The 26021-nt window shown below is 54.4% G+C and overlaps 2 protein-coding genes across 2 annotated transcripts in view; one reads left to right on the top strand and one right to left on the bottom strand.

Moving 5' to 3' along the window:
* The window catches only part of KCTD5 (potassium channel tetramerization domain containing 5), a 38349-nt gene extending 25834 nt beyond the window's left edge, over positions 1-12515 (top strand). The window contains exons 5-6 of the mRNA XM_054714633.1: positions 1685-1810; positions 8647-12515. Of these exons, the coding sequence (XP_054570608.1) occupies positions 1685-1810; positions 8647-8676 (156 nt within the window). The 3' untranslated portion in view covers positions 8677-12515. The remainder of the gene's footprint in view (positions 1-1684; positions 1811-8646) is intronic.
* Positions 12516-17945: 5430 nt separating this feature from the next.
* PRSS27 (serine protease 27) lies at positions 17946-25373 on the bottom strand. Its single transcript, XM_008146530.3, has 6 exons — positions 25274-25373; positions 21462-21488; positions 20623-20785; positions 19268-19539; positions 18764-18933; positions 17946-18353 (listed from the first exon to the last, which is right to left on the bottom strand). The coding sequence occupies exons 1-6, from the start codon at positions 25323-25325 to the stop codon at positions 18060-18062; spliced, it is 978 nt and encodes a 325-aa protein (XP_008144752.2). The 5' UTR covers positions 25326-25373; the 3' UTR covers positions 17946-18059.
* Positions 25374-26021: the final 648 nt, after the last annotated feature.

Consider the following 26021-nt stretch of genomic DNA (forward strand, 5'->3'; position numbering starts at 1 on the left):
AGCAGGGGCTGGACCTGCTGCAGGGGACGAGGGGCAGATCACCTAGTGGTCAGTAACGAGGCCAAAACAAGGTTCTGAGTGAGGTTTGGGAGAGGCTTGCATGCTTTGTGAGAACATGGCCTCCAGGCAGACCCAGTTATAAGTGACTGCACACCCACTGCCCATTCTGCATCCAGGGCCAGGCACCACTGTGGTCCAATGGTGGCAGGGCCCATCTCCTGAGGGGCGATTGTGAACCTGGAACAGACTTCTAGAAACACAGGGAGAGAGTGTCCCCCTTTTTCCATGGGCCGCCTGTGCTTTCCCCTCCTCTGGTCACACTGGCCTTATCTCTCTGAACATCCCTCACTTGCACCCACCACTCCCATCTTATCCTTCCCACATCCTTGCACTCAGAGCTGCCTCACATCTCTGGCCTCTCCTATGAGTACAGATTCATATGTAGGGAGGCCAGAGATTGAGGGGCCTTCCAGGTGTTTGCTAGCTCTATAATTATGCTATTGATCTTACTACAATTGTAGTGGTTTTCCTCTGGTTAATTTTACATTTAAAAGCACAGAAGCCCTTGGTAGCCCTGGGGTAGGCTGGAGCAGTTAGGTTGGCCCTTGGCCCCCTGTATGGCTGTGTTAGTGACTTGGAAGCGCACAAAGATGTGGACTCACACAGACTGAGACTGAGACATGCAAAGTCACAGCTTCCTAGCATCATCTTTGAGATTCAAGCAGCTCTTTCCTCTGCGGCCCTCCTCTGCCAGACTTTCCTCCTGCCATCAGAATATAAGCCTTCTCGGTTAATAGCCCTTCTCTGTTAATAGCCCCTGGGGGAGGAAGGTTCCATCCTGGCTTCTCCTGGGAAGGCCTGGTGACCACTCGAGAACAAGCAGAATGGGAGCTTGTCCTCATGTGTGCATGTGTGTGTGTTCTCACATACGTGCTTTGGGCCTGTGTTAAGGAAGCATCTGGTATGCTAAATGCCCCAATTCTACTGCCTGCTCCAAGAGGACCATCTCTGAGCACGACACCCCCATCCTGCAGTCCTTCACACTGTGCTCCCCTCTCCCTGTGGTCAGGTAGCATTGCACTTTACAGTGCAATCCATTATTTCAAAAGACCCAAAGAATAGGGGTAGACTTAATTAGGAGGGATGCTGGGTTCTGTGGGCCCAGAAACCCTGAAATTGTTGACCATCCTGCAGAGAAGGCCTGTCCTGCATGAGGTTTATGTGCATGGTGGATATAGGTGTGTATGTGCCCGAATATGGATGTGTCGGGACTTCATTTTTCATAATTGCATTAAAAATTTCTTGCCCTAACTGGTTTGGCTCCGAGGATAGAGCATCGGCCTGTGGACTGAAAGGTCCCAGGTTCGATTCCGGTCAAGGGCATGTACCTTGGTTGCGGGCACATCCCCAGTAGGAGGTGTGCAAGAGGCAGCTGATTGATGTTTCTCTCCCATCAATGTTTCTAACTATCCCTCTCCCTTCCTCTCTGTAAAAAATCAATAAAATATTAAAAAAAACCCACAAAAAAAAACTTCTTGGCTGAAACCTGTCCCTTAATCTCCCCTAGTGTTGGCTATCTTTGCCACGGGTTTTCACACTTTGGTGCTTCCTTCCTGGTGGGCTGGTCTTGAGCCTGATGCGTATGTGGCTCTGCCCACATCACACCTGTCTTCTCTCCTTGCAGCTGGTCAGCATTGGCTCTTCCTACAACTATGGGAGTGAAGACCAGGCCGAGTTCCTCTGTGTGGTCTCCAAGGAGCTGCACAACTCCCCGTACGGCACTACCAGTGAGCCCAGCGAGAAAGCCAAGGTGAGTAATGGTGGGCCAGCAGGCAGGCAGCAGCCCTCGGTACTCTGGCCTCCTGCCAATGGAAGGGGCTTGTGAGGGCAGAAGGCACCCTGTGTAGGGTTGGTTTTCCCTTCAAACTTTATAGTTTCTTGCTGTTCTCATTGCACTCCCTGCTATGCAGGCTTCCTGGCACTCACTCACCTGGGCTGCTTGTTCATTATCCTGTAATTCTCTCACGAGTGTCATAGGCAGAGTCCTGTAAAGAAAGACATATATGCCCCCCAGGATGTGGTGGATCAAGAGGTCTTTGGCTGAAACCGGTTTGGCTCAGTGGATAGAGCGTCGGCCTGTGGACTCAAGGGTCCCAGGTTCGATTCCGGTCAGGGGCATGTGCCTTGGTTGCGGGCACACCCCCAATGGTGTGCAAGAGGCAGCTGATCGATGTTTCTAGCTCTCTATCCCTCTCTCTTCCTCTCTGTAAAAAATCAATAAAATATATTTAAAAAAAAAGAGGTCTTTGGACACAGGCTTCCCCACAGGGTGAGCCCCTGTGGCTTTCATAACCCACTCTCTCCGCTGGCTCCCTCTTCCAAGAGTTGCTCTTGGAAGTGTGTGGCTGTGCTTTTAAGTGATGCCACCATTTGTGGGCTGTTTCCCTGGAGATTTGGGACCAAGAGGCTTCCGGGTGGGGCCCGAGTGGCACCTGCCCTGGCCACATCCATCCTGAATTGGGAGTTGAGTTTGGTTTGTAAAAGAAGTGGATCCTGCAGGTTCTGTTATTTTAGAGTCCATGGAGTATTATCTTGGCCTTGCCCTGGCCAGTACCATGTAAATTGACATCACTCCCTACTGGGTACCGGCTTTTCTGTCTCATGGGGAGGGCAGTGCAGCCAGGGCCAAAGTGGAGCTGCCATGTCATTTGCTTTCAAGTTAGCCTTGTGGCAGGGAGCAGCAGCTGGCCTTCCCCAGAGGTGAGAGACTAGTGGCATCTCCTCTGGGTTTGTTTCTGAGGTCAGGGATTCCAAGACAGACAGAACCTAGCATTGGCTTGGGCTGGCTGTACCTGGCAGGTAGACCTTTGAACCAGGTGGTAACCAACTCTGAGGGGGACTCGGGAGGGGCGAGGGGGTCTAAGCAGCCTTAGCAGAGCCCAGGGGGTGGGGGCAGGCTCTGTGGCAGCCCTGGTGAAGGCTCAGGGTGTTGTCTGCCAAAGGGCATTTTGAGTGAGTTTAGGAAAAGTCCTGAGCCAGAAGGATTTTTTTTTTAAAATACGTTTTTATTGATTTCAGAGAGGAATGTAGAGAGAGAGAGATAGAAACATCAATGATAAGAGAGAATCATGGATTGGCCGCCTCCTGCATGCTCCCCACTGGGGATTGAGCCCACAACCCAGGCATGTGCCCTTGACCGGAATCGAACCCAGGACCCTTCAATGATGCTCTGTCCACTGAGCCACACCGGCCAAGGCTTGAGCCAGAAGGATTTTAACTGATCACATTAACCAAGGGCTCCCAGGGCTTTTTCAGACTGGCTGGCCACCACCTGCTCAGAACCACACCTGTGAACCTTTTAGGGTCTTTCTTGGAGGTGTGGGCTTGGTGACTAAGAGCAGAGTCACTGACTGCTGGCCCTCCACCGGCCACAGGCAGCATTTTTACCATAGCATGATTATCCATGCCCAGGGCCCACCGAGTCCTCCAGTCCCCACCCTGCCCTTCTGCAGTGCTTGCAGCTAGGTGTTCAGGTGTGGGCTGTCCTGCTGCTGCTGAGGACAGGACAGCGCGGGGTTGGTGCAGTTTCCCTACGATGCTGGCAGGCACGCCGGGGATGGAGGAGTCATGGTGCCGGGTCCTGGGGGCGTGCTTCCCACAGAATCTGGGATGGAAGGTGAACTCACCTCCCTGCGATCCCCCAGCCTCATGAGAAGGCATATCTCTCTCTGAGCAATTGCAGGACTCTTAGAAGCTTTTATTTCTGAACTTGAAAAGTTTTCATAGCCGAGCTCAGCAGGGCAGCCACCCAACCTCATTTCCCTCATGTGGCTTTTCAGCTGCAGAAGAACGTGTCTGTGCTATGAGGGAGCTCCTGGCATGACCCCAAATTTCTTTGTCATTGAAAACGCGGCCCTATTTCTCTCTCTAAAAATACTTGGCTCTGAAGTGTGGTGGCCACAGTGACTTCTAAATGGGGGCAGTGGCAGGAGTTCCTGGGGATGTGGAGCGCGGTTGGGTCCTCTGGAAAGCCATGGAAAACCATTGGGGCTGGGTTGGGGACGGTGCTTTGGGGACACCCACGTGCACCCTGGTTGTAGCAGTGCTGCACGTCCTGAGGGTAGTGAATGTCACTACTGCGGACTTACCTGCTCACCAAATGATAGCCTGCAGCTCGTAATAGCCTCTCTTGTCAAAGTGGAAGTGGCTGGAAAGAGCAGGTGGGATGGGGCAACAGCACGGGGAACGGCCCACACAAGAGCTACCAAGTCCACCACCATCTGCAAGTTCAGGGGCTTCCCACACCACTGCTTTGCCAGAAGTATTCACAGAACTCACCACTGTTATGCTCACGGTGACGATTTATTACAGGAACTATAGAGGGAGGATTCAGATGCACCAGGGGAGAGCTCATGGGGTGGAGGCAGGGAACCAGCCAGATGCAGGGCTTCTCTGTTTGTGCTCCTCATGGAGTCAGGATGGGGGGCAACATGAACAGAGCATTGACCACCAGGATGCTCCCTTAGCCTCTGAGTCCAGAGATTTTACTGGGCTCGGTCACGTAGACATGATTGATTGATGATTAATCACCCACATACCTGATTGCAATCTCCAGCCCTCTTGGCCAATTGATCCTGCCTCCCATCACATAGTCAGACTGTCCAGTGTAACCAGGAACCGAGTGCAAAGCCCAGACTTCGGTTAGGGCAAGGTTCAGTTCTTCACTAGGAAGGGGGAAGGAAAATGCTGGCACTTTGGGAGTGCCAGGGCCCAGGGACGATGGGGCAAGAGAGATGCTTGAGCCCCGTGTTCCTCCATGGTGTGATCTGGGCCAGTACGTTTGGGGCCCAGGTCCCCAAGATGAGGCTTGGTCTGTGGTTTGCTGTACAGAACAGTGGGAGTTCCTGGCCCTGAGCATCCATGGTCCCTGAGGACTCTCTGGGCCGGCTTCCCTCTGCTGCCCCCCTGTTTTGCCCTGCACTGATGGTGTCCTCTCTTCTTCTCCCTTGCCGCATGGTGTGTGCCGAGCCAGAGTGATGACGAGGAGACGGGTCACGATGGGAATGACTCAGATTAAGTGTAAATGTCCTGGTGAGCTCTGCCGCCCTTGCAATGGACCCCATACCTTAGTTTCCTTGACCCAGCCCCTCCTCTGCTGTGTCTGTCTCATGCCTGTAGTTAACAGAGAGCTTTCCACACTGGCTGCCGGTTGTGTAGATCTGCAGTAGAGCTGGCCTGTCTGGGAGTGGAGCCGTCTGTCTGTCCCCTGTAGGACGCCTGTCTGGGTGAGATTGAGACCTTCGCTGGGGGCCTGAGAAGGGTGTCAGGCCTCCTCACCAGCCTGCCAGCCTTCCCACCCTGTTGCTGGGCCATGGGCTCAGGGCCGAGGAGTTGGGCTGTGCTGCAGAAGATGGACTCCGATCCTGAAGCCAAAGTCCGGAGTGCCTCTACTCCCAAGTGCCTTGGGCTAAGGATGCTGGTGGAGAGCATGTGTGGATCCTCCTTCTGTTTGCCTCCTTAGGCCCCGGCTGCTCCTCACTTCTTTGCCACCTCCCAGACTCTTCTCATTGCCTGAGATTCATAGGCCCAGCTGGTTCCAGAACCCAGCTTCGTTCTGTTAGCAGGAACCATCTGGCCTACTCTCTTGTCTTGCACACAGGAAGTCGAGGCCCAGAGAGGGCAGGTTGAAGGTGGGTGAGCCAGGCATCATCCTGGGGTCCCCTTCTCCCACCAGGAACCCCCTTGTAGGCTGAGCTCTGCAGGTTGGGACCCTCAGCCTTTGTCCTGAGAGGAGCTCAGAAAGGCAGGAGGCACCATGAGAGGTTTAGACTGGGGGCTTTATTTACACTTTCAGTAGTTGGTGGTTTTGTTTTTTTGTGTGTGTTGGGGGGGGTGATTATATAACTACATAACATCCTCCATTTTGCCCTTTGACCCATAAATCCTAAAATATTTACTTATATGACTCTTGAAGAAAATTCTTTAAGAAAATGTTTGCTGAGCAGAGGTCTAGACCAGCTGCCAGAGCCCAAGGACATGCAGCACGAGCTCCATCTGTCCTCTTAAACTCTCTAGCAGCCACATTAAGAAGAATGTGAAATTGATGCTAGTGCCCCTTTTTTGTTGGTTTTGTTTTTGTTAATCCGCACCTAGGGATATTTGGGTATTTTTCCATTGGTTTTTAGAGAGTGGAAGGTAGTGGGAGAGATGGAGAGGGAGAGGGAGAGGGGGAGGGAGAGGGAGAGGGAGAGGGGGAGAGAGAGAGAGAGAGAGGGAGAGAGAGAGAGACTGATATGAGAAAGACACACTGATTGGGTGTCTCCTGCATGTGCCCCACCCAGGGCCAGGGATCGAGCCTGCAGCTGAGGTACATGCCCTTGACTGGAATTGAACCCGGGACCCTTCAGTCCATAGGTCAATGCTCTATCTACTGAGTCAAACAGGCTAGGGCTATGCTAATACTCTTAATTCAGTACATGCAAAAAGTATTTTAATTTGAACCTAAAAAATCATTGGGATACTTACGCTTCTCACTTCAAAGTCTCTGAAATCAGATGTATAGTTTGCATTTGTGGCCCTTCTCAGTTTGGGGCCACATCTTAGTTGTCTCAGCAGCATATGGACAGCAGGTCCTGAACTTTGGCCTGATGGTGACCACTGGTAGGAACTGTGTTAGGAACCTGGCTAGGCTTTAGGGGAGCTTGGAGGAGCCGTACCTACTGGTTAGCTGCCAGGTACTGGCACTGGGCCTACATTGGGGACTTCTTTCCGCTCCCCTTCTCAGTTATTGATCTTGCATCTGCTGGCTAGAGCTGCTGTGGTGGCCCTCATGGAGGTCTGGGCTGTGGGAGGGGTGGGTGTGGGCTGATCACAGAGCAGCCCTGGAGCTGCCCTAGCCTCCGGATCTGCCGAGGCCTGCCTGTGGGGGTGCTGCTCGTGGTGCATGGCCTGCCCTGGTCCCTGAGGGAGGTGGCTCGGGTAAGAGCTGAGTCCAGGGCAGACAGGGCTATGACTGTCACAGGTCCTCGGAGGAGGGGTCTTCTGTCCTCGTTAGGAGATAGTTGTTGGGGCTTCTGCTCTGGCAAGGCAGCCCTTCCTGTATTGTCATGTTGCTCTCAGGCCATTCCGGTTATGTGGGCCTCATCGTGTGTGTGGGCCTCGTTGTTTTCACCACTTAGTCCTGTAAACTCAGTCTTCTCTGCTGGGTTCCCACAAAGCGAGGGCAGCTCTGTACTTCATGGGTCCCTGCCAGCCCTAGCTTTCCCTGCAAACAGCAAAGATAAAGAGTCGCAGCCCCAGCTGTGACTAGCACCTTGGGGCAGGAGGGACTTGCAGGGGCTGATCTGGGCCTTTGCTCCCCAGCACAGCGGAAGGTATGGCTTGCAAGGGCTGCAGCATGGGCTGTCTGAGCAGCCCCAGAGCTCTCAGACTCAAGGGGCCCAGACCTCTGGACCAGTAGGGGTGGAGGGGTATCGAGACAGCTGGAGCAACTCCCAAAAACTTATGCCTTTTCTTGAGTCATTCAGATGAGCCCTAGATGACTGAGGGACTGCCTACTAGGGGCGGTGCCCTGGCTGGTGAATTGGGGGCCAGCAGGACACTCAATGTGAGCCTGAGAATTTTGCCTCCTTCTACAGGGTCTTGATGGGAGGCAGTGAACCTCACTCTGGCCAGAGCATCCATGTGGGTCTGGGCCTGGCACAAGCAGAACCTGCTCCCTTCCAGGGCATATCCCTGTGTTGTGCCTGGGCCCCAGGGCTCAGAAGTACACAGTGTCCTCGAAGCCATATCTCTCAGCTCTGAAATTCAAGTGCAGAATGCCCCTGGGTGGCTCACTCTTACACTGCTGATGGGATCCTAGGGAGGGTCATCTTACAGCATTGGCCTTGGCTAGGATGGGCTAGTCTGGGACTTGTGGCCTATCTGTCCTGGTTACCTGATGCTTAGCAGCCATACTTGATGTATGGAAACCGCAATATTTGCCAGCCCTGAAGCCCCCACCTAGGGACACAGGTGGTTCCAGCTCCTCCACCTGTGTGGGGTTCAACTCCATAGGCATTTGCCAGTGCACAGGCATGCTTCCAGGTGGCTCCAGGCCTTGAGGAGCTCCCCAGTCCGATTTGGAAGTGGATGGGATGCACAATTGATCCCAGTGGTGAGGGAAGGGCTGGGTGGGGTGTACGGCTACTCTGGCCCTGAAATGCCAAGGAAGAGTGGGAGGGAGAGAGTCGGCTGTTGGCAGTCCATGGGGCCTGATAAGGAGCTGTCCCCCCTCCAGCCATGCCTGTGTTCCTCAGACCTCCTGGAGGAAGCCGAGGGAGGCACCTGATGGAGGTGGGAGCATGCCTTTCTGATGTCAGGTTGGGATGGAGGGTCGAGAGAGTTGGAGGGGCCAGCCCCTCGTGTAGGCCAGGAGGTACGCAAGCCAGGCCCCTACATCGAGGGTCAGCTGGGCTGAGCCCCAGCCTATTCTCAGACCCTAGCTGTGGTGCTGGCTTCCTCAGGCCCCAGAGCCGAGCCATCTGTAGGCTCATTGGGGTCTGTGGGCTCCACTTCCTGAAGCAGGGCACTTGGTTCCAGGGCTGCATAGTTCCCACCTCCCTGTGCAAAACTCAAGTCCTCATTCTCTGCATTTGGCATTTTCAGATTTTGCAAGAACGAGGTTCAAGGATGTGAGGAGCACAGTGCTGACAGCTGACGAAACGTTTTACTTTTCCCAAGATGAAATGAACCGCCATGTCGAGGAAGCTTGGCCGTGAGAAGAAACCTGCTTTTGACAATTTTCTATAGAGATCTGGGTGTGAATCCTTTTTTGCCTCTGAGGTGGGTGGTGAGAGACGTGACCAGCTGTCCAAGGCCGGGCATCCGCATCCCCCACTAGGAGGAGGTGTGCTGGCCAGGCGGGCGTTGCTATGGGAGCCTTCGCTCGATTTTTTCCAAGTGCCACACAGGCCCGAGGAAGGATGCTCCTGACCAACCCCTTTAATCACCGAAGATCATTCAGAGGACAGCGTTCTTGGTGCTACACAAACAGTCTGTAACGGAGCCTGGGCCTTGCTGGTAGCAAGTGGTCGCAGGGCTGTGGCCCCGGGCTCTGGGTGTCTGCCGATCACCCACACCGCACCAGGCCCTGGTTCTCCGGTCAGAGAGTCATGCCTAGGTATGATTGAGTTCTCACAGCCTTGGGCAGCTTTTGACAGAGGTGGCCTCTGTATGTTCACTACTTCCTGGACCCCCACCCCAAGGCTGGGCCTCCTTCAGAGCCATGTTCCCCTGGCCTGACCTGGCCTGGAACGGTCAAGTCGTCTTCACTTGTATTTTCCAGGCAAGAGACCTTTGCATCTCTTATTTCCAGTGTGGATAGACTTCCCAATGTTTTTACTTTTTAGAAACGCCTAAAAGTGTTGCTGCATTTTGGATTGATCTGTTAAGTCCTTTAAAGGGAGGGAGAAATTTTGTGTTGTTCCTCCCACCCATGGGCTCTTGGAGGAGCTGGCGCTCGTCAGTGCCTTTGTCTCGCCTGGGATGGAGGTCAGGCGGGAGGCCTGTCCACCTGGCTTCTGGAGCTGAAATTCCGGGTCATGTTGAAAATTGGATGTTTACAGCGCATCACAAATATTTCTCTTTCTTGCCGGCTCTTTCATTTTCTTTGTATAACTATGCAGTTCTCTGATATTTCTGGGATGTTTGAGACTCCACACATGGGCTCTGCCCACCTTACATGACATTGGAACTACAAGGATTCCTCTAAAACCTGCTATCCACATGCTTTGAGAACAGACCTTTCTGAGCTGGTCGTGGAAACAGCCTGGGGGACCTGGCTCGGACAGGCAGCTCTCTGCTTCCTGACCTAGGGCTTCCCCGGAAGCTGTGCACACCGACACCGGGGCTGCTGACATGTCGGGCAGAGGCTCTGGCACGTCTAGTTTCAAATGCTTCCGGAGGCATCTCACCTGTGCCCTCTTCTCCTTTGCCAATAAATAACCTGATTAACCAAGTTCTCCAGCACCTAGGACTTACCTACTCCTTTTTGTAAGGTCTGTTGTATGTTGTTAAATGTTTGGCTTCAACCATTTATAGCGACCTTTCTATAGGGCATATTTAGCCCCTGGTGACCCGATCTCCTCATGGAGCCTGGGGAGGAGGGCGGCCTTGTGGGCCTCAGGGTATACCTGTGGGGCACTGCTGGCCGCTTATTGTTGTTTAATTTGTGACCTTGACATCATAGATAGGATTTTTTTTTTAATTTAAAGATATTAAGACTTAATTCACTAAAATTTATTCTAAGGGGATATTTATACTTTTATACTTTTTTAGGTATCGTATTTTATCAGCTGACAGTTTAATGCCTAAGTTTCCCCTAAAAATAGCAAATAAAATTGTGTATTTATGAATGAGCAGAGCAACTGTTAATATCTTAAAATGCATGGAAAAGCTCTTGGCAACACTGGGCATGGTTAGTGGCCAGGGTGGAGCTGGGCCATCCACCTGTCCATTACTGTCCAGCCTGGGGACTGGCTAGGGGGTTAGTGCAGCACATGTCCGGGGACAAGATCATCTGTGAGTGACTTATTTTAAAGTGCTGATGTCTCATCAAGTTTGGCGTGCCCACCTGTCTTGTCTCTTACTCTGGCCAGTAACACCAGCTTCAAATTCCTTCACGTCCTTGGGCACTGCGAGCCTCCCACCCCCAATGCCACCCTCCCCACAGTCGCTCCGGCTCCCACTGGTGGCTGCTGTGCGACAGCGCCTGGGGTGCTCTCCACGCTTTAGGGAAATTCCTGTGTCCCTGGAGAGCTCTGGCATCCTGAGGCTGTCTAGGATGTCCTCGATCACAAGGTTTTGGAGTCTCCGGCATTCCAAACTTCCAGCCTCTCAGGAGTGTCTGTCCTGTTTCCAGGTGTGGGGCCGGCCTGGCCAGGGGCCCCAGGGCCCTGGGTGGGGACCTGTTCTGCCTGCCCAGGCTGGGGGTAGGAACTGCCTGCCTGGGGGCTGGGCTCTTCCATAGCTCCATGTACAGCCCGGGGCACATGGCAAAGGACTCCAAGTTCTGCTCTGAGGAGTTTGCTTTCTGAACAGACTAAACTTGGCATCCCGCAGCTCCCTGATGTCAACAGCAAACCTGGACATGCCTCTAGGTCCCTCTGCCAGGTGGGTACTTGGGAGAGGTTCCAGAGTATCTTGGGTATCTCTGTCAAAGTCCTCAGATTGTCTTCTGTTTGAGCCAAGGACTGGAAAGGAAACAGCCATCTAATCTGGGTCCTGAGGTTGATGAGGGAGCCCTGCCCCTTGGTCCTCATCCTCCAAGCATAGCCTGCCTGCCATGGGGGTGTGTGAGGAGGGGCAGGTGACAGCTTTCGGGGCAGCCTCGGGGCCACCAGCCCTGTAGCTCCAGGAAGCCAGAGGACAGGACAGGAGGGCAAGGCGGGTGCTTGGTGTGTGCAGGCTCCCTTCGAGGATCCCCAGCTGCTGGGCCTCCTGCAGAGCCCATGTCTGGAACCTTCCAGGGCTCTGCACAGGGGCAGGCACCACCCCTTGACCCCTTGCTTTGCCCCTCCTCTCCCCTGTGTTTACTTGTGTCCAACCAACAGGTGCTTCTGGCATCTTTTGTCTTGCCCTGAGCTGGTGGCAATGGCTGGCGGCTGCCCTGTTACCCACTGGTCACTGAGCCCTATGGAGGCAATAAAGAGTTGAGCCTATAGGGCAGCTATTAGTCCCACGGAGCCTGTGGCAGGCCTGTGGGTGCTGAGGCCCAGGTGCGCCTTCAGCGGAAGCAGCTCCACTCTGGCACCTTTGGAGCGAGCTGTGCTTCCCTGAGACAGACTAAAACTCTGACACATGCACAACCCGGTGGAAGAGGTGAGGCCCTGGCTTTAGGGGCTTTGATTCGCATCCCCTCTTGTCTTCCCTGTCCATGCCTCCTGAGCACCTGAGCTCTTGGTGGTGGCACAGACCTAGGACTCTGCTCGAGGCACACAGTCAGGCATCCTGCTACATCAGAGCCATGGCTGACCTCTGGTCCTTGAGGCCAGAAGGGGTCTGGGGTATTGGCCCAGCAGTTTTCCTTCCTGGGGCTCCTGTGGGCTGGTCATAATGCTTATGTGTGCATGCCCATGTGTGGGTGTGGGTGCATATCTGGGATTTCTGGGCTTGGTTGTGGCCCACAGGAGGGGTATCTGGTCCCCCAACTCTTGCTTCACCTATAAGCTGATGTGGTTCCTGCCCTGGGTTGGGCCTGCTCCCCTCTGCCCCCTGTGGAGCAGCAGACAGTCTCCGGTTCTCCAAAGTGTTCTTCCTGCTACTGACCTAGACCTGGTACTGCCACCCACCCTGGCAGATGGCTCTTGAGGTACTGCTTGGAGACAGTGTGGAAAGTTGTGTCAGAGCCACATCCCTGCCAAGGGTGGGAAAGGGGACTGGTGACAGATGGGGGCATGTCTCTCCTTAACCTCTGTTCACAGCACTAAGGGTGCCGTGAACTGAAAGGTATGAAATAAACCTGCTTTCTCTTTTCATCTCCTGGTCTCTCCAAGACTATTTGCCCTTCCTCTCCACAGCCCTCTGTTTGAGCATCTGCTCTGGGTCTGGGCGGGGACAGTGTTGGGGGAGCCCAGGGATGGGGGAACTGTGCCCTAGGTCATATGCTGGCCACCACCGTGGCTGCATCAAGGACCCCACCCGGGACTCCAGACTCGCCTTTCCAGCCCAACTGGGTGTGGGGTCACTGGAGGCGAGGGTGCCCTGCCACCTGTGCCCTCCTCCCCATTGGCCCCACAGAACCTGACCAGACCCCTGCCCTGTAGTAGATCGGGAGGGGTGTTAATGGGGGAAGAAAGCTGGGACAGCAGGCTGGAGGAGGCAGAGAGAGGGTGGCAAGTCCTCTGAGCGGAGCCTGGTCTTCACCCATCTCCAGGCAGTAAGGCTTCATCCTGGCCTCCCCACAGAGGGGCTTTCCTCCAGAGACCACCTAACTTCTAACCACAGGACCTGAAACGTTCTTTTTTTTTTTTTTTAGTATGTTTTTATTGATTTCAGAGATGATGGGAGAGGGCGAGAGAGAAAAACATCAGTGATGAGAGAGAATAAGTGATCGGCTGCCTCCTGCGCACCTCCTGCTGAGGATCGAGCCCGAAACATGGGCACGTGCCCTGATCGGGAATCGAACCGTGATCTCTTGTTTCATAGGTCACTGCTCAACCACTGAGCCACACCAGTTAGGCATGAAGTTGTTTTTTGTTTTTTTGAAGGTGGGTTTTTTTTTTAATTATAAAAGAAAAAATAACTCCTCAGAATCTTGAGCAAAAAGGAATATTTCAAAAAAAAAAAAAGGAATATTTCACACTCAGAACAGACACCAGGATACAAAATTACAATTGTTTAACCCCAGTCCTGTCCTCCCCTCCAAGAGCAGACAGGAAGGAGACAGTGGAAGCAAACAAGCAATTCTGTAAAACAGAGACTTCAAATCCCTACAAATATGATTAAAATATAAACTGTTTTTGCTTAAATTTTTAAAAAATATATCAAAAGGCCTGTTTTAGTGACATGCTAGTCCCCCAGAAAATAACCCAATATCCCCTTGTCAGTAACATACAGGCTCAAATTGACCAGCCAACTCATAGTTCTAAACCCCTGTGCATACATGTGTCAATAAACCAAAGCCATGGGGCTCGGGTGACTGCTGCTATTGGCTCCTGTTAGCCAACCATGTCCAGAAGGGCAGGCAGGGCACAGAGAAACCCTTAAATGGTAGTGAGGGTTTAACAGCCCCTAACAGCCAACTTCTCAAGCACCGCCCTCCTCACCCCCCTCAAAAGGAGTGCCTTATTTCTAACCAGACTACTTGCCTCAAATGTGGCTCCCAGTGACCAGAGTGGGTTTTCTCCTCTAGAAAAAGCACACATATCCATCCGTACACCCATACATGTAATTTTTTTATTTTTGCATTTAAATATAAAAACACTACTCTGATTTGTGTTATAAACGGAGGACCGAGCAATGAGGACTTTTTCTTTGGAGGTAGGGCTACCCATCCTGTCCCTTTATGCTGAGCTTGCCTTCCAGTGAGGGCACTTCGCTCCAGGTCAGGGAAGCAGATCACTGCAAACGGGTCATAGTTGGCAGGTAAGAGGGCATTTTCCTGCCTGCTGCCCCCCACCTTTCCTAATTCTCACTTTAATTAGAAAGCTGGTTATGCCCTGGCCGGTTTGGCTCAGTGGATAGAGCGTCAGCCTGTGGACTGTAGGATCCCAGGTTCGATTCCAGTCAAGGGTACATGCCCAGGTTGCGGGCTCCATCCCCAGTAGGGGGCGTGCAGGAGGCAGCTGATCAATGATTCTCATTATTGATGTTTCTATCTCTCTCCCTTTCCCTTCCTCTCTGAAATCAATTAAAAAAAAAAAAAAGCTGGTTATAACCTTTTAAGAAATGGAACTTGCCCACAAAAGGGAACATCTAACCTAACCACAGAGCACGCCCAGCACTCCTACCCACTTCAGTTACCTCAAAGAAGAAAAAGGTCCTCCCCTCCTCCCCTCCCTTCACAAACACTGTGCTCACTGTCCAGATAGCTACGCCTGTTGGACAAACACCTGATTAAGTGAAGCAGTGGTTATGTTTCCCCGCGCCCCGGACCCTCAGAATAACTCCCCCCGCCACTAACACACTAGAAAGCTTCAGTGATGGAGGGGGGAAAGGTGTGTGTGTGTGTGTGTGTGTGTATGTGTGTGTGAAGAGACCAAGAACTTGACCCCTCTAACCTGGCCAAAGAAAGCAAGAGATATTAACTGGGCACAAGGAATTAAAAAAGACCTTGATATTCTGCCCTTTGAGTTACATTTGTTACGACAATTGAGGGGCCAGAGTGGAAGCAGGATGAAGTAATTAGAAGGAGCTGGATGGCTGCGAGTCTAGTCCACTGAGTTTTTGTCCTGGAAGGCTCATTGCCAGTTCCGTTGAGAAGACACGTGCGGATGAGAGCTTCTGTCACTGCGGAGGGGTCACAGAGGGCAGAGGGGCGCCGGTCTTCAAATACTTCCTCCTGGCCCACAGCCCGGGGAATGCGGATGCTGGGTTGGCCACGCTGGCGGAGAAGTCGAGGTTGGGGGTTTCATTGGGTCCAGTTAGGCGCCGGGCATTGTCCCAGCCCCCCTTGGATTGTAGCTTGGATGTGGTACTGGTGCCGCCTGCGCAGCCTCCTGATCGACTCCTCAATGTACTTCAGACCGGTCTCCTCTCGCATGGCCTTGGTGCTGAAGTTGGTGTGGCAGCCGGCACCATTCCAGTTCCCAGGAATGGGCTTGGGATCAAAGGTTACTGTCACTCCAAAGTCTTCTTACACTCGGTGCAAGATGAAACGGGCCACCCAGAGATGATCTCCCATGTCGATTCCTTCACAGGGTCCTATCTGGAATGCCCACTGAGCGGGCATGACCTCGGCATTTGTCCCTGTGATCCTGATGCCAGCATACAAGCAGGCCTGGTAGTGAGCCTCCACACTATCCCTGCCATAGGCTCTGTCTGCTCCCACGCTGCAGTAGTATGGACTGCGGGGTCCAGGGAAGCCATTGGAAGGCCTACCAAAAGGATGCTCATCTGTGCCCATGAGAGTATATTCCTGCTCCATTCCAAACCAGGGATGCTGATTGCTCATCATGTCCATTATCTGTTTGCAGGTATATCTTAAGTTGGTCTCTGCAGGTTTGCGGTTGTACTTTAAGACTTCACAGAACACCAGCTTGTTGGGGTCCTCGCAGACAGGGTCCAGGAATGAGATACGTGTCATGTTGGAGCCTTCAGACTTCATAGTACTAGAGCCATCAAAATTCCACTCAGCAACTCTTCTATACTCTTGGGCTCACTGTCCAGGGTCTGGGTCTTGCATCGCAGTCCTTCTCCAGTACCATCAGTCCAGATATACATAGCTTGGACTTTATCACCCTGAGGCGGGGACATGTACACCTGCTTGATGCCGTTGTTCAAGTGGAACTCGCTGAGGTGGACATGGTGGAATTTGTTCTGGGGGATCAGCAAGGGGCAGGGCGGGGAGGCCGTGAGAGCGAGGTGCAGAGAGGAGAGGAAGCTGGGAGTGCTGCTCAGACACTGCTCTTCTCCCATCCTCAGCTCTTGGCATGAAGCTTTTTAATGCCTCCAGAACAGGGGCTAGGGGGAGGGGTCAGCCAGGCCTTTCTCCAAGGCTGCGGGACCCAGGCCAGACCCTGGTCCCAGCCAGGATGATCCAGAACTTGTCCCTACGGCTGCCCTCAGGATACCCATAGCCTGGGCCTTGGTGTACCTGCTGGCCCCTGAGGGACTGAGAGCCCATCTCTGGTCTAGAGAAGGAGTGTAGCAGACAGTCCAGTCCCCAGAGGGTCACAGAGCAGCCAGCAGGGGAGTGGGGCCACCATGAGCCTCTGCCAGTTGCTCCTCTGGTCCTTCCTTCCTGCCTGCAGGCAGGGATGTGCCCAGCAAAGTGGAACACAGAGAGGAGTTAAGTATTTGTTCCCACTCTGTCCTCAGGCACAGTTCACAGCAGGTGCTTGCTAAGTTCTTACTGATTCATTCCATAAATATCCAGGCCTGCTTTCTTCATGGCACCAGGTGGAAAGCTCTGCCTGTGTATACACAGGTGTGTGCATGGGCTTGCATATGTGTGGGTGTTTCTTTGTGCATGGGTATGTTCATGTTATGTACTAGTGAACATGTGTGCATGAATATGGACATCTGTGAGTGAAGGCATGGGTGTGCACACAGGTCTGCATGAATGTGTATATGTGGTGTGCTAGGGAGTGTGTGCATGGGTATGTGGTTATATGTGTGTGCAAGGCCCTCCTAGGAGTCTCATCCAGTTCATTATTGCTGATCATGGCAGGTAAGCCCAGGTACCTTTTGAGAGTCAGTCTACATGTGGGGGAGAGCTGACCATGGCCACAGAAGAGGCCTGCTGTGGACCTGTTTGAACCAGCCTGCGAACCTAACGTTGCCCCATGGGTAAACATGCCATCATGGCAGGGCCTGAGCACCTGCGGGCCAGAGCGCCAGAGACCTCTTTGTGCTGGATTCCTGGTATTGACAAGCTACAGCAGGGTGCACTGAGAAGGAGGGGCAGGTCTTCTGGCCGCCCGACCTGGCCTGCTGAAACTGCAGGTCCGGGATGATCCGATGGATCCAGTTGTAATGGGAGGTAACCCGGATGTAGACACCTGGGCGCTTCTGGCAGGCACAGCCCTCACCCCAGCTGATCACCCCAGCCTGTAGCCACAACTGGCCCACAAGGCACCCCAGAGGGCCCCCTGAGTCTCCCAGTGGATATGGGCCCCAAATCCAGCCTCCTGCAGCTTTGGACTCACCAGGGGGGAGGTGGAGGAAAAGGAGCTGGGCGTCAAGGGGAACCTGGGGAGCAGGGAGCCCCTGGAGGGGCCCCTACCTACTCCCCACTGGGGTAGGGAAGTATGGTTGTGGGGGCATCACCTCGGATGTTATTTGAAAAAGTCTTGGGGTGATTTAGAAATAGAAAGTGGGGGCTGTGAGTCCCCCATGCCCCACAAAGCCCTCTTTCTTCAGGCCCCTCTGCCAGGCCCCCATTCTTTCTGCTGGTTTGGTCGCTGCCCCTAGGGTTTAGCCCAGGGTGCCCTGCGGCAGCACTTATGATGAGGGTGGCTGTTGGCAAGGACAGTGAGGCAGCAGGGGGCGAGCAGGGAAGCTGCCTGTGAGGCGGTCTTGGGAGCAGGTGTCACGGGACACTGAGGACCTGGACTCCAGTGATCCAGCCTCCAGTGTGCCTGCTGCAGTTCCCTTCTCACTGGGAGCCTTGCCCTCCACACACCCCCACCCAGTGTTGCCCCCAACTCACACTCCTTAGTACACCTCTCCATCAGGTACCTCTCCACTCCCCTCTTGCCCTAAGGGCCCATACCTGGCAGCTGGTACTGAGGTTAGGTTTTTATTGGAGGGTGAACATAAATAAAAATAACTGGCATTTGAAAGAAGAGAGAAAAGGCTATTTACAAATGTACATGTGGGCTCCGGGGCTTACACTCGCCTACCTGCCTGAGCAGGGCTCAGAAGGAGGTGAGTAGGCCCATGAGGACCAGGAGGGCAGTGTGGGCCGCCAGGCAGGGTGCAAAGTTTTGAATGTGGGGCTGCTGGACCCGGGGCCCCCGCTTCTGGCCGCCAGACCTGGCCTTCTGAAACTGCAGTTCCGGGATGATCCGATGGATCCAGTTATAATGGGAGGTAACCCGGATGTAGACACCTGGGCGGTTCCGGCGGGCACAGCCCTCACCCCAGCTGATCACTCCAGCCTGTAGCCACAACTGGTCCACAAGGCACACCAGAGGGCCCCCTGAGTCACCCTGCAGGGAAAGCAGAGGTACCATCAGAAACCATACGGGCCTGAGAGCCAACAGGTACACACGCACACACACCTGTTTTCCTCCCATTGTCCCTCACCTCCCCACCCTAGGAATGTCCCTGCCCAGCTCCCCTCACCCCAATGGCTGGCCCTTTTTTGGCCTGGGTTGCCTATTTCTCTAGCATCTCCAGTCCACCTGCTCAGAGCGGTATGTTGAAATGGTATTTTCCTGAGTCCCACTGCAGACCTACTGACACCTCTGGGTGGGATCCAGGAATCTTTTTCTCGGTTCACTACACAGCTGTGGTCTGGACCATGGACCCACCTAGTGGGCCTCATCGGCCTGGGCTGGCTCTCACCTTGACCTAGGCCTAGGGCTCAGCCTCCATCACAGCCTGTTCCAGCCCCTACCTTGCAGGCGTCCTTCTTGCCCTCAGCGAAGCCAGCACACAGCATGTCGTCCTTGATGGTTTTCAGCTGAAAGCCAGACTCGGCATCTTTGCTGTAGAGTAGGTTACACTTGGGCGTGTCAATGATGGGCACAGCGAGTTTCTGGAGGATTCGAGGGTTAGGCAGGCGGTCTGGGGAGGGGCAAACAGCCTCAACTCAGCGGACAGTTTTTGAGAAGCACAGCTCCGTCCCTCCCTATGTTGTGCTTGGGTTTAGACCTCTCCTCGCTTAGGGCGTTGTGAAACAGAATTCTTCCCTTATTCATGCACCAGGCTGGGTTCTTTCTATCGTCCCTCCACTTTCCCATGTCTCCTCCTGCATCTGCTGCCCCTTTCCCATACCAACTTCTCCCATTTGAGTAGAGATCATGCGTACCAATAGCAACAGAAAAAGATTGTTGGTTCAGAGTGGCCCTAACCTTCTCTATGGCATGCCCCCCATTCTTTCCTGAACCTGCCCCATTACCTTGCTCACTGGGGCTGCCCCAGCCGGTGGCCCAGCATTCCATGCCCGACTCAAAGATGATCGAGGGGTCAGGCATGCACACGGGGAGGATATAATTGGTGAAGGTCACAGGTGCCTCCAGCTCCACCAGGGCCACATCGGCACTGGAGGCCATGCCCTGGTACAGGGGGTTGCTTTCTACCCGCTTCACGCGTGAATACGTGGCATGTGGTCCTGGCTTCACCAACTGCCGCGCCCCCAGCAGGACCCGGTAGAAGGATGTTTCAGAGGTGCTGGTGGGAAAGAGCAGAGGGCTGGTGTGAGGCGGCCCCTCTGAGGTTTCGAAGGGGGAATTGCTGCAGGTTCGATGGAGAAGGGAAAGGGAATAGTTCGTTTGTTCCTCTGCTGCCAGACACCTTCCTCCTGGTATCCAGGTCCAGTGCCTGACATCTCTGCACAAAAAAGTAATCTCCAGGGGACACACATCCGGCTGAGGTGGTTAAAGACGTATAAGCTAAAGCAGCTTTAAATTTTGATTTTAATTCCCAGGTCTACCCCTGGCCAGCTGGGTGACATTGAGCAATTCACCTATCAAGTTCTCTGTGACTCAATTTCCTTGGCTATGAAATGGGGACAGTAAGAGGCTTTTTTGTGAGGGGTGAAGGAGTTAACTGCCCGCAAGGGAGTAGCTGGGGGCCAGCCACCTGGGGGTTGGGCCCAGCCCTTCCCGTGAGCCTTGGGCAAGTGAGCTACTCCCTCTGAACCTGCATTGCTGAATTTAAAATGCAGAGCTGTGGTGAGGCAAGAGCTAAGGTGCTTGGGAAACCCTGAAGGTCAGGGACCAGGTGATTCACAGTGTAATAGCAGGAATGTGTAGCCTGGCCCTTTGGTCAGGAATGACATGGGTGATCTTAGACAGGGTGAGGAGGAGGAAGAGACATCTACTCCAGTCCTTGGGCTCATCTGTAACCAGAGTCGCAGCCGGAAAAGGGATCTGAGGTGTGTGAGGGGGGATCAGGTCCAGGTCCTGGAGGAGCCCGCCAGCACTTGTAGGGACAGGGCCCCAGTTCTGGCCAAGCACATCACTAGTGAGACCAGCAGTGGAGCTTCCAACTGGGCTGCAGGGAGCAAAGGCTGGGAAGCAGAGACTGAACCTGGAAGTTAGTCTCAAGTGGGGACTGGCCAGAAAGGTGGGTCCGTGCTGGACAGGCAGTGGGGCACTGTCCAAGGTGCTGAAACCTGGCGCAGCATGGGGCTCTGTCAGCGGTGCCCCTGGTGTGGAGAGAGGCAGAGGGGACATAGGCAGTCGGTAGTGAGGGAGAATGTGTGTGTGTGTGTGGGGCGGGGGGGGGGGGGGGGGGGGGGGGGGGACTTACTTGGAGAAGCAGTGCGCCGCAGTGAGGACCCACCGATCTGTGATGAGGCTGCCCCCACAGAAGTGGCTTCCATTTCGCTGGATGCTGACCTGCCATGGCCACTCGCCCTCCAAGGCATCCTGCCCACCCACCATCCGGTTCAGCATCCTCGGGCGCCCGCAGACTAGGGGGACACAACCAGGGCAGCACTCACTTGGGGGTTGGTTCCATCAGCTGATTACCTACCCCAACCCCACATTCCAGCTTCCACTTTCTGCTCAATCCTGGGGCCTCCCTGTCCCTGACCTGCTCGGGGACCTTGGGCAAGTCAGAGGCCTGGGCATCAGGTCAGCCTCTGACACAGGCATACCCTTCCAAGCTTTGGGAAAGGACCCCACCCCCATGGGCCTCAAACACCTCACTCATGAAATGGTGACACCATGAGGAGGGTTGAGGTAACACATAAAGAGACCTGATCCCAGGACCTGACAAACAGTGGCTCCTGAAAGCACAGTGTATGTTGGGAGGGTCTCACCCAGGTGACCCCAAGGGAGTCTGTTATTGTTACAGCAGAATGATCTCCAGATTCTATCCTTTGCTTCTTTCCTGTCACTTTTTCCTGCCCCATTTCCATGCTTCATGTCTCAATGGCCCTCTTGTGCCATCTGCAATGTACAGACCTTCATCCTGTCTGGGCTCCAATTCCATTGAGCCACACCTCTTCCTTACTTTGGGATTCCCCGTGCCCTGCCCTTCCCATTTATTCTGGGTCTCCTTCCGGGTAATTGTGAGAGCCTCTGGTCAGTCTTGCCTCTATCAAGCCTACTCCTGTCCCCCCACCCAAAGGTCTTGCTGCTTACCGTTCAATGCTTTGGTCATCTGAGTCCCTGAAAGGGAGAAAAGAGGGGATCATCAGCCAACTTTGCCAGAACAGTTTTTGCTCCTCCTTTCCCCACTGCTGGTCAGTGTGACCCTCCTCTGCTCCATACCCAGCCCCCTGAGGACTCAGGACAGTCCACAAAGGGACCCAGCAGGAGAGGCCAGGGGCCTTCAACTTTCCCGCAGGCCCTCACTTCAAGGTCTGCAGGCCCAGGCCTATGGGCCAGAGCTTATCTGCAAGGGCAGACAGACTCCTTGCCATACAGGGAGCTAATCAGAAGATTCCAGTGAGGAGGCCATGTCATGGTTTGACTCTCCTGCTTAGGGCAGGATGGCTCCTCTAGTCCCTGAAGGGGTCTCTTCCTCCACACCCCACACACATCCTTGTCTGGAAGCTCTAGAGAGGATCCAGCCTTAAGTCCTGATGCTGTGGGGTCTGCATTTCCCACCTTGGACAGCCTTGAGCTGGGATAAAGGAAGAGTCCCTGAGAGCGGCCTTTGCATTGCAGAGGTCTGGACGTTCTCACAGTCTGTTCCAAGGAGCATGCTTCCAATCTAACTTCAATCCCAAGGCTACAGCCCAGCCCACAGGTCTCTCTAGTCTCAGGGGAATAGAGAAAAGCCAGTCAGCCGTCATTGTGGGTTAGTCTTCCCAAGATTCCAGATTCCCAAGAGCTGACCCTTCACTCTGCAGTTGGAGCCCAAGACCCTCTGCTGGCCATGGCACCCTAAGGTGGGGAGGTGAGGGGACAGTTAGAGGAATGAAGTAGAGCTGTTCTTGGGACCCATCTCCCCAGGATCCATTGCCCCTCACATCTCTGGACACAGACACAGGGCCTGCTGCTAGGCCTTTACAGGAACATCAACCCCAGCCTTGAGACACCAGCTGGGCAATAGTCTCATCCAGTGCCAGCAACAATCTGGAAATAACTGCCTCGAGATGAGAGAGGGGGGGAGAGAGAGAGAGACCCTCCCCCTAGCATATCTGGTTCATTGGGGACAAATCTGACCAGAGCTGGGTGAGTAGCTCAGGACAGCCTCTCCTCACCTCAGCCCTCAGAATTTCTCCTGTGTCTCAACTTCTTTCAGGACATGGAGGGTGGGGAAGCTGCTACTGAACCTGTCCTCACTCTAATCAGAATGGTTACCAGCCCCTTGGAGGTGAGAGGCCCCTGTGGGAGGGGGGGGGGGGTGAAGCATAGAGCTGAGCCATGCACCTCCATGGGGTGCCCAAGAAGGACCCCGGGTTATTTATTTATTTATTTATTTATTAAATATATTTTATTGATTTTTTTTACATAGAGGAAGGGAGAGGGACAGAGAGCTAGAAACATCGATGAGAGAGAAACATCGACCAGCTGCCTCCTGCACACCCTCTGCTGGGGATGTGCCCGCAACCAATGTACATGCCCTTGACCGGAATCGAACCCGGGACCCTTCAGTCCGCAGACCGACGCTCTATCCACTGAGCCAAACCGGTTTCGGCGACCCCGTGTTATTTTTATGGTATCCCCAGTCTTCCAGCCTAATCCAAAGTGTGCACTCTCCAGTGCTGAGGTGTTGGGGTTGGATGATGCAGTGAGCAGGAGTGGGGGGAGGGCTATGGATGTAGCAGGAAGAGGAGATAGACATGTGGGGGCTGAGAAGGTACAGGCAGGACTGACCATTCTTCAAAGTAGAAAGGGGTACCAAGAAGAAGTGCCAGGGCAAAAGTGAGACCGGCCTGGTCCAGTGAATGAAACAGGAAGTCTATCCTGGACGTTCTGCTCATGGATTTGTGTTACAAGTTGCCCTTCGAAAGTACAAATATCCTTTGGGACTGCGGCTCCCTGTAGCTCCCTCATCTTGGCACAATATAATTTAGTTAGATTGATAACACCTGACCCCCTGCTCTTTCTGAGGCCTGAAGCTTCTGCTTGCACATGATGCTCCAGTTCCCCACCCCCCACTCTCACCCCCGAGCCCCATCTACTCACCAGCCCTAATGTACCCACAGGCTTGTTTCCTCCCTGTGGGAATTTTTTCAGAGCTTTGCCCTGGTTCTCCCCATAGCCATCGCCCCTCCCATACATGCAGATGGATCCAGGGTCCACTCCCAGGATCAAGTGTGCATGCCGGTGGCCTGGCAGGACCCCTTTGAGGCTTTGCAGACTTCTTCACCCCAACCTAATGCAACTCTGCTTCTCATTCCCACTGATTCCTCTGGCTTCTGAAGGTTTGCTCACAACACATCTCTTCCTGGAGGCCCTTTACTTCTGGTCTCTATAGGCTCAAATCCTACAGGTCCTACTCCAGATTGAGGCATAAAAGCAATGCCACCTCCTCTGGGCAGCTCTTTTGCTTGCACTAGCATCTGGGAAGCCTGGCTCCCTCTCCTGAGCGCTCAGTCTTCCCTCCAGGCCTCACAGAGCTCTGCCCACCTTGCTCACCCTGGAGGTAGAATTGCTCACCTCACCTTTTAGCCCAGGAGCTCCTTGAAGGCCCACATCCAGGGGCTTGAGCCCAGGGAATATAGAGGGACAGAAGGAGAGTGGCTACGGGGGCTGGGCTGACCAGGAAGGGGTGGAGAGACCTGGGCTCTGCAGGGTGGGTGTCCTGTCAGGGGCTGGGTGAGCTGACCATGGGGTCAGGCCCCTTGTCTGGGTCCAGGGCCCCCATGCTCCTGCAGCTGGTGGGGGGCTTGGCTGGTGGGGATGGCAGATCCAGGAGGAAGAGCTAGAGGTGGGCGTGAGGAGGGTGTTGAAGAAGTCAGGCCTCTGGTCACAGCTGTTTGTGAGTCAAATGCAGGCCTCTGTTTCTACTGGCATTGACCTTGATTACTCAACCCGTCAGGAGCCATCACTGTGTTAACACTGCCTGACGCCTGACGGAGTTGGGCTCCCTCAAAGGATATTGTTATTCTTATGCCAGGAGGCCAGAAGTGGAGGCCTGAGGGGCCAAGAGAGGCTGGCCCTCCATACCCGAGTGCCACCCTGGTGGGAAGCCTGGAGCCATGGCCAAGTTGCGGCCTAGTATGACCCAGCCTGGCCCGGGGAGGTGATGTGAGGACAGGGAAGTGAGGTGGTGGCTGGACTGGCCGGGCTCGCCCAGGAATGTGGGAAGATTTCCCTCGTAGAGAGTAGCCCGCCCACCAGGAAGGGCCTGGCAGGTGAGGTTCCCAGGTGAGGTTCCCTGCTGAACCTAGCCCAGGATTGGAAGAGGGTCCAGGGATGCAAGGCTTGCTTCTCCCCATACCCTTTCTCTCTAGTGGGAGTAGGAGCCTGCATCCCTGGCTCCCCACTTAATCCCCACCAGCTTCCTGGGGCTCCCAGGCTCAGGCGGCAGCTCCGCCCTCTGGGGGCCCAGCTGATGGCCTTTCAGGGATTTGGAACCCAGGGGCCCTGAGTTCAGGTCCTGTATTCATGCAGCCTGTGTCTTCATATGCAGGATAGGGAGAGGCCAGATGAGAAGAAGCAGAGACAACAAGCCCAGAGCTTGGCCAGTGAGTGCGGGACACAAGTGGGGGGAGGAGAGCAAAGGCCCTGCACAAGTCGCTGCCTCTTGGGCCTGTGCCTACCCCCCGCCCCCTCCATCCTACCTTCCCCTCTTCACTTCCCCAGGTGGGCCATCTAGACTTTCCCACCTGTCTGGGAGGCCTCCCCCCCCCCCCCCCCCCGCATTAGAGCAGGGAAGGGGGCCATGTGCTGCAGCCCCAGGCCTGGCCAGGGAGTGGGGCTTAGCTAGAGCTCCAGGCAGGGCAGCGGAGGCCCCTCTGGGAGGGGAGGAAAGACTTCCTGCAACACCCAGGACTCACCAAAGCGAAGCAGCAGCAGCAGGAGCAGGGCCGCAGCTGGCGGTTGCCTCATGATCTCAGGCCTGGCTGGGGCGCCGGGTGGGGGGCACAGTGACGGGATCTCCGAGAGCACGAGTGTGAGGGACTGGCCTCCATGAGTGGGGTTTTATGCTGAAGGTGAGTGTCAGCTTGGCTATGCCACCCAACCTGTTGGCCCAGCCTGCCCAGCTCCTATTGGAAGGAAGGAGGCACTCCAGAACCCCAACTCCTCCGTGACCTGGCCCTGAACCCCCTGAATCCCAAAAGACCAAACCCCTCACCCTAACACCTTAGGGTCTTGGAGTAGGGGTGCAGCTGTCCCACGTGGGCACTTGTGGCCTGGGTTTTCTGCCTGCCACCCTGAACTGACCACAAACACCCCGCAACTGACCACAGTTCTCACACAGGCAAGTTGACTGCAATCCACCCAGGAGAATTTCCCTGTTTCATGCATCCATTTGTTCATTCATTCCTATTTATTGAGCACCTACTATGTACCAGGCATCAGTGAGCCAGAGTCCAGGCTGGGGCTTACATTAATGTGTGTGTGGGGTGGGGATGGGGGTGGGGTTGGGGGAGGGGGTTGGCAGAGAGAAGTCCAGGTCACCTGTACTTTTGCAACAAAGAAAAGCGGGGGAAGGAGTCCAGGCGTGATTGGGGTGTCCCCACCTGACCCCAGTGCCTCTCACGGGCTCCCGCCTTCCCCAGGAAACTGGGTCCCAGAAGCGCC

This window comes from Eptesicus fuscus, chromosome 4, assembly GCF_027574615.1.
Source record: "Eptesicus fuscus isolate TK198812 chromosome 4, DD_ASM_mEF_20220401, whole genome shotgun sequence".
Taxonomy (NCBI): Eukaryota; Metazoa; Chordata; class Mammalia; order Chiroptera; family Vespertilionidae; genus Eptesicus; species Eptesicus fuscus.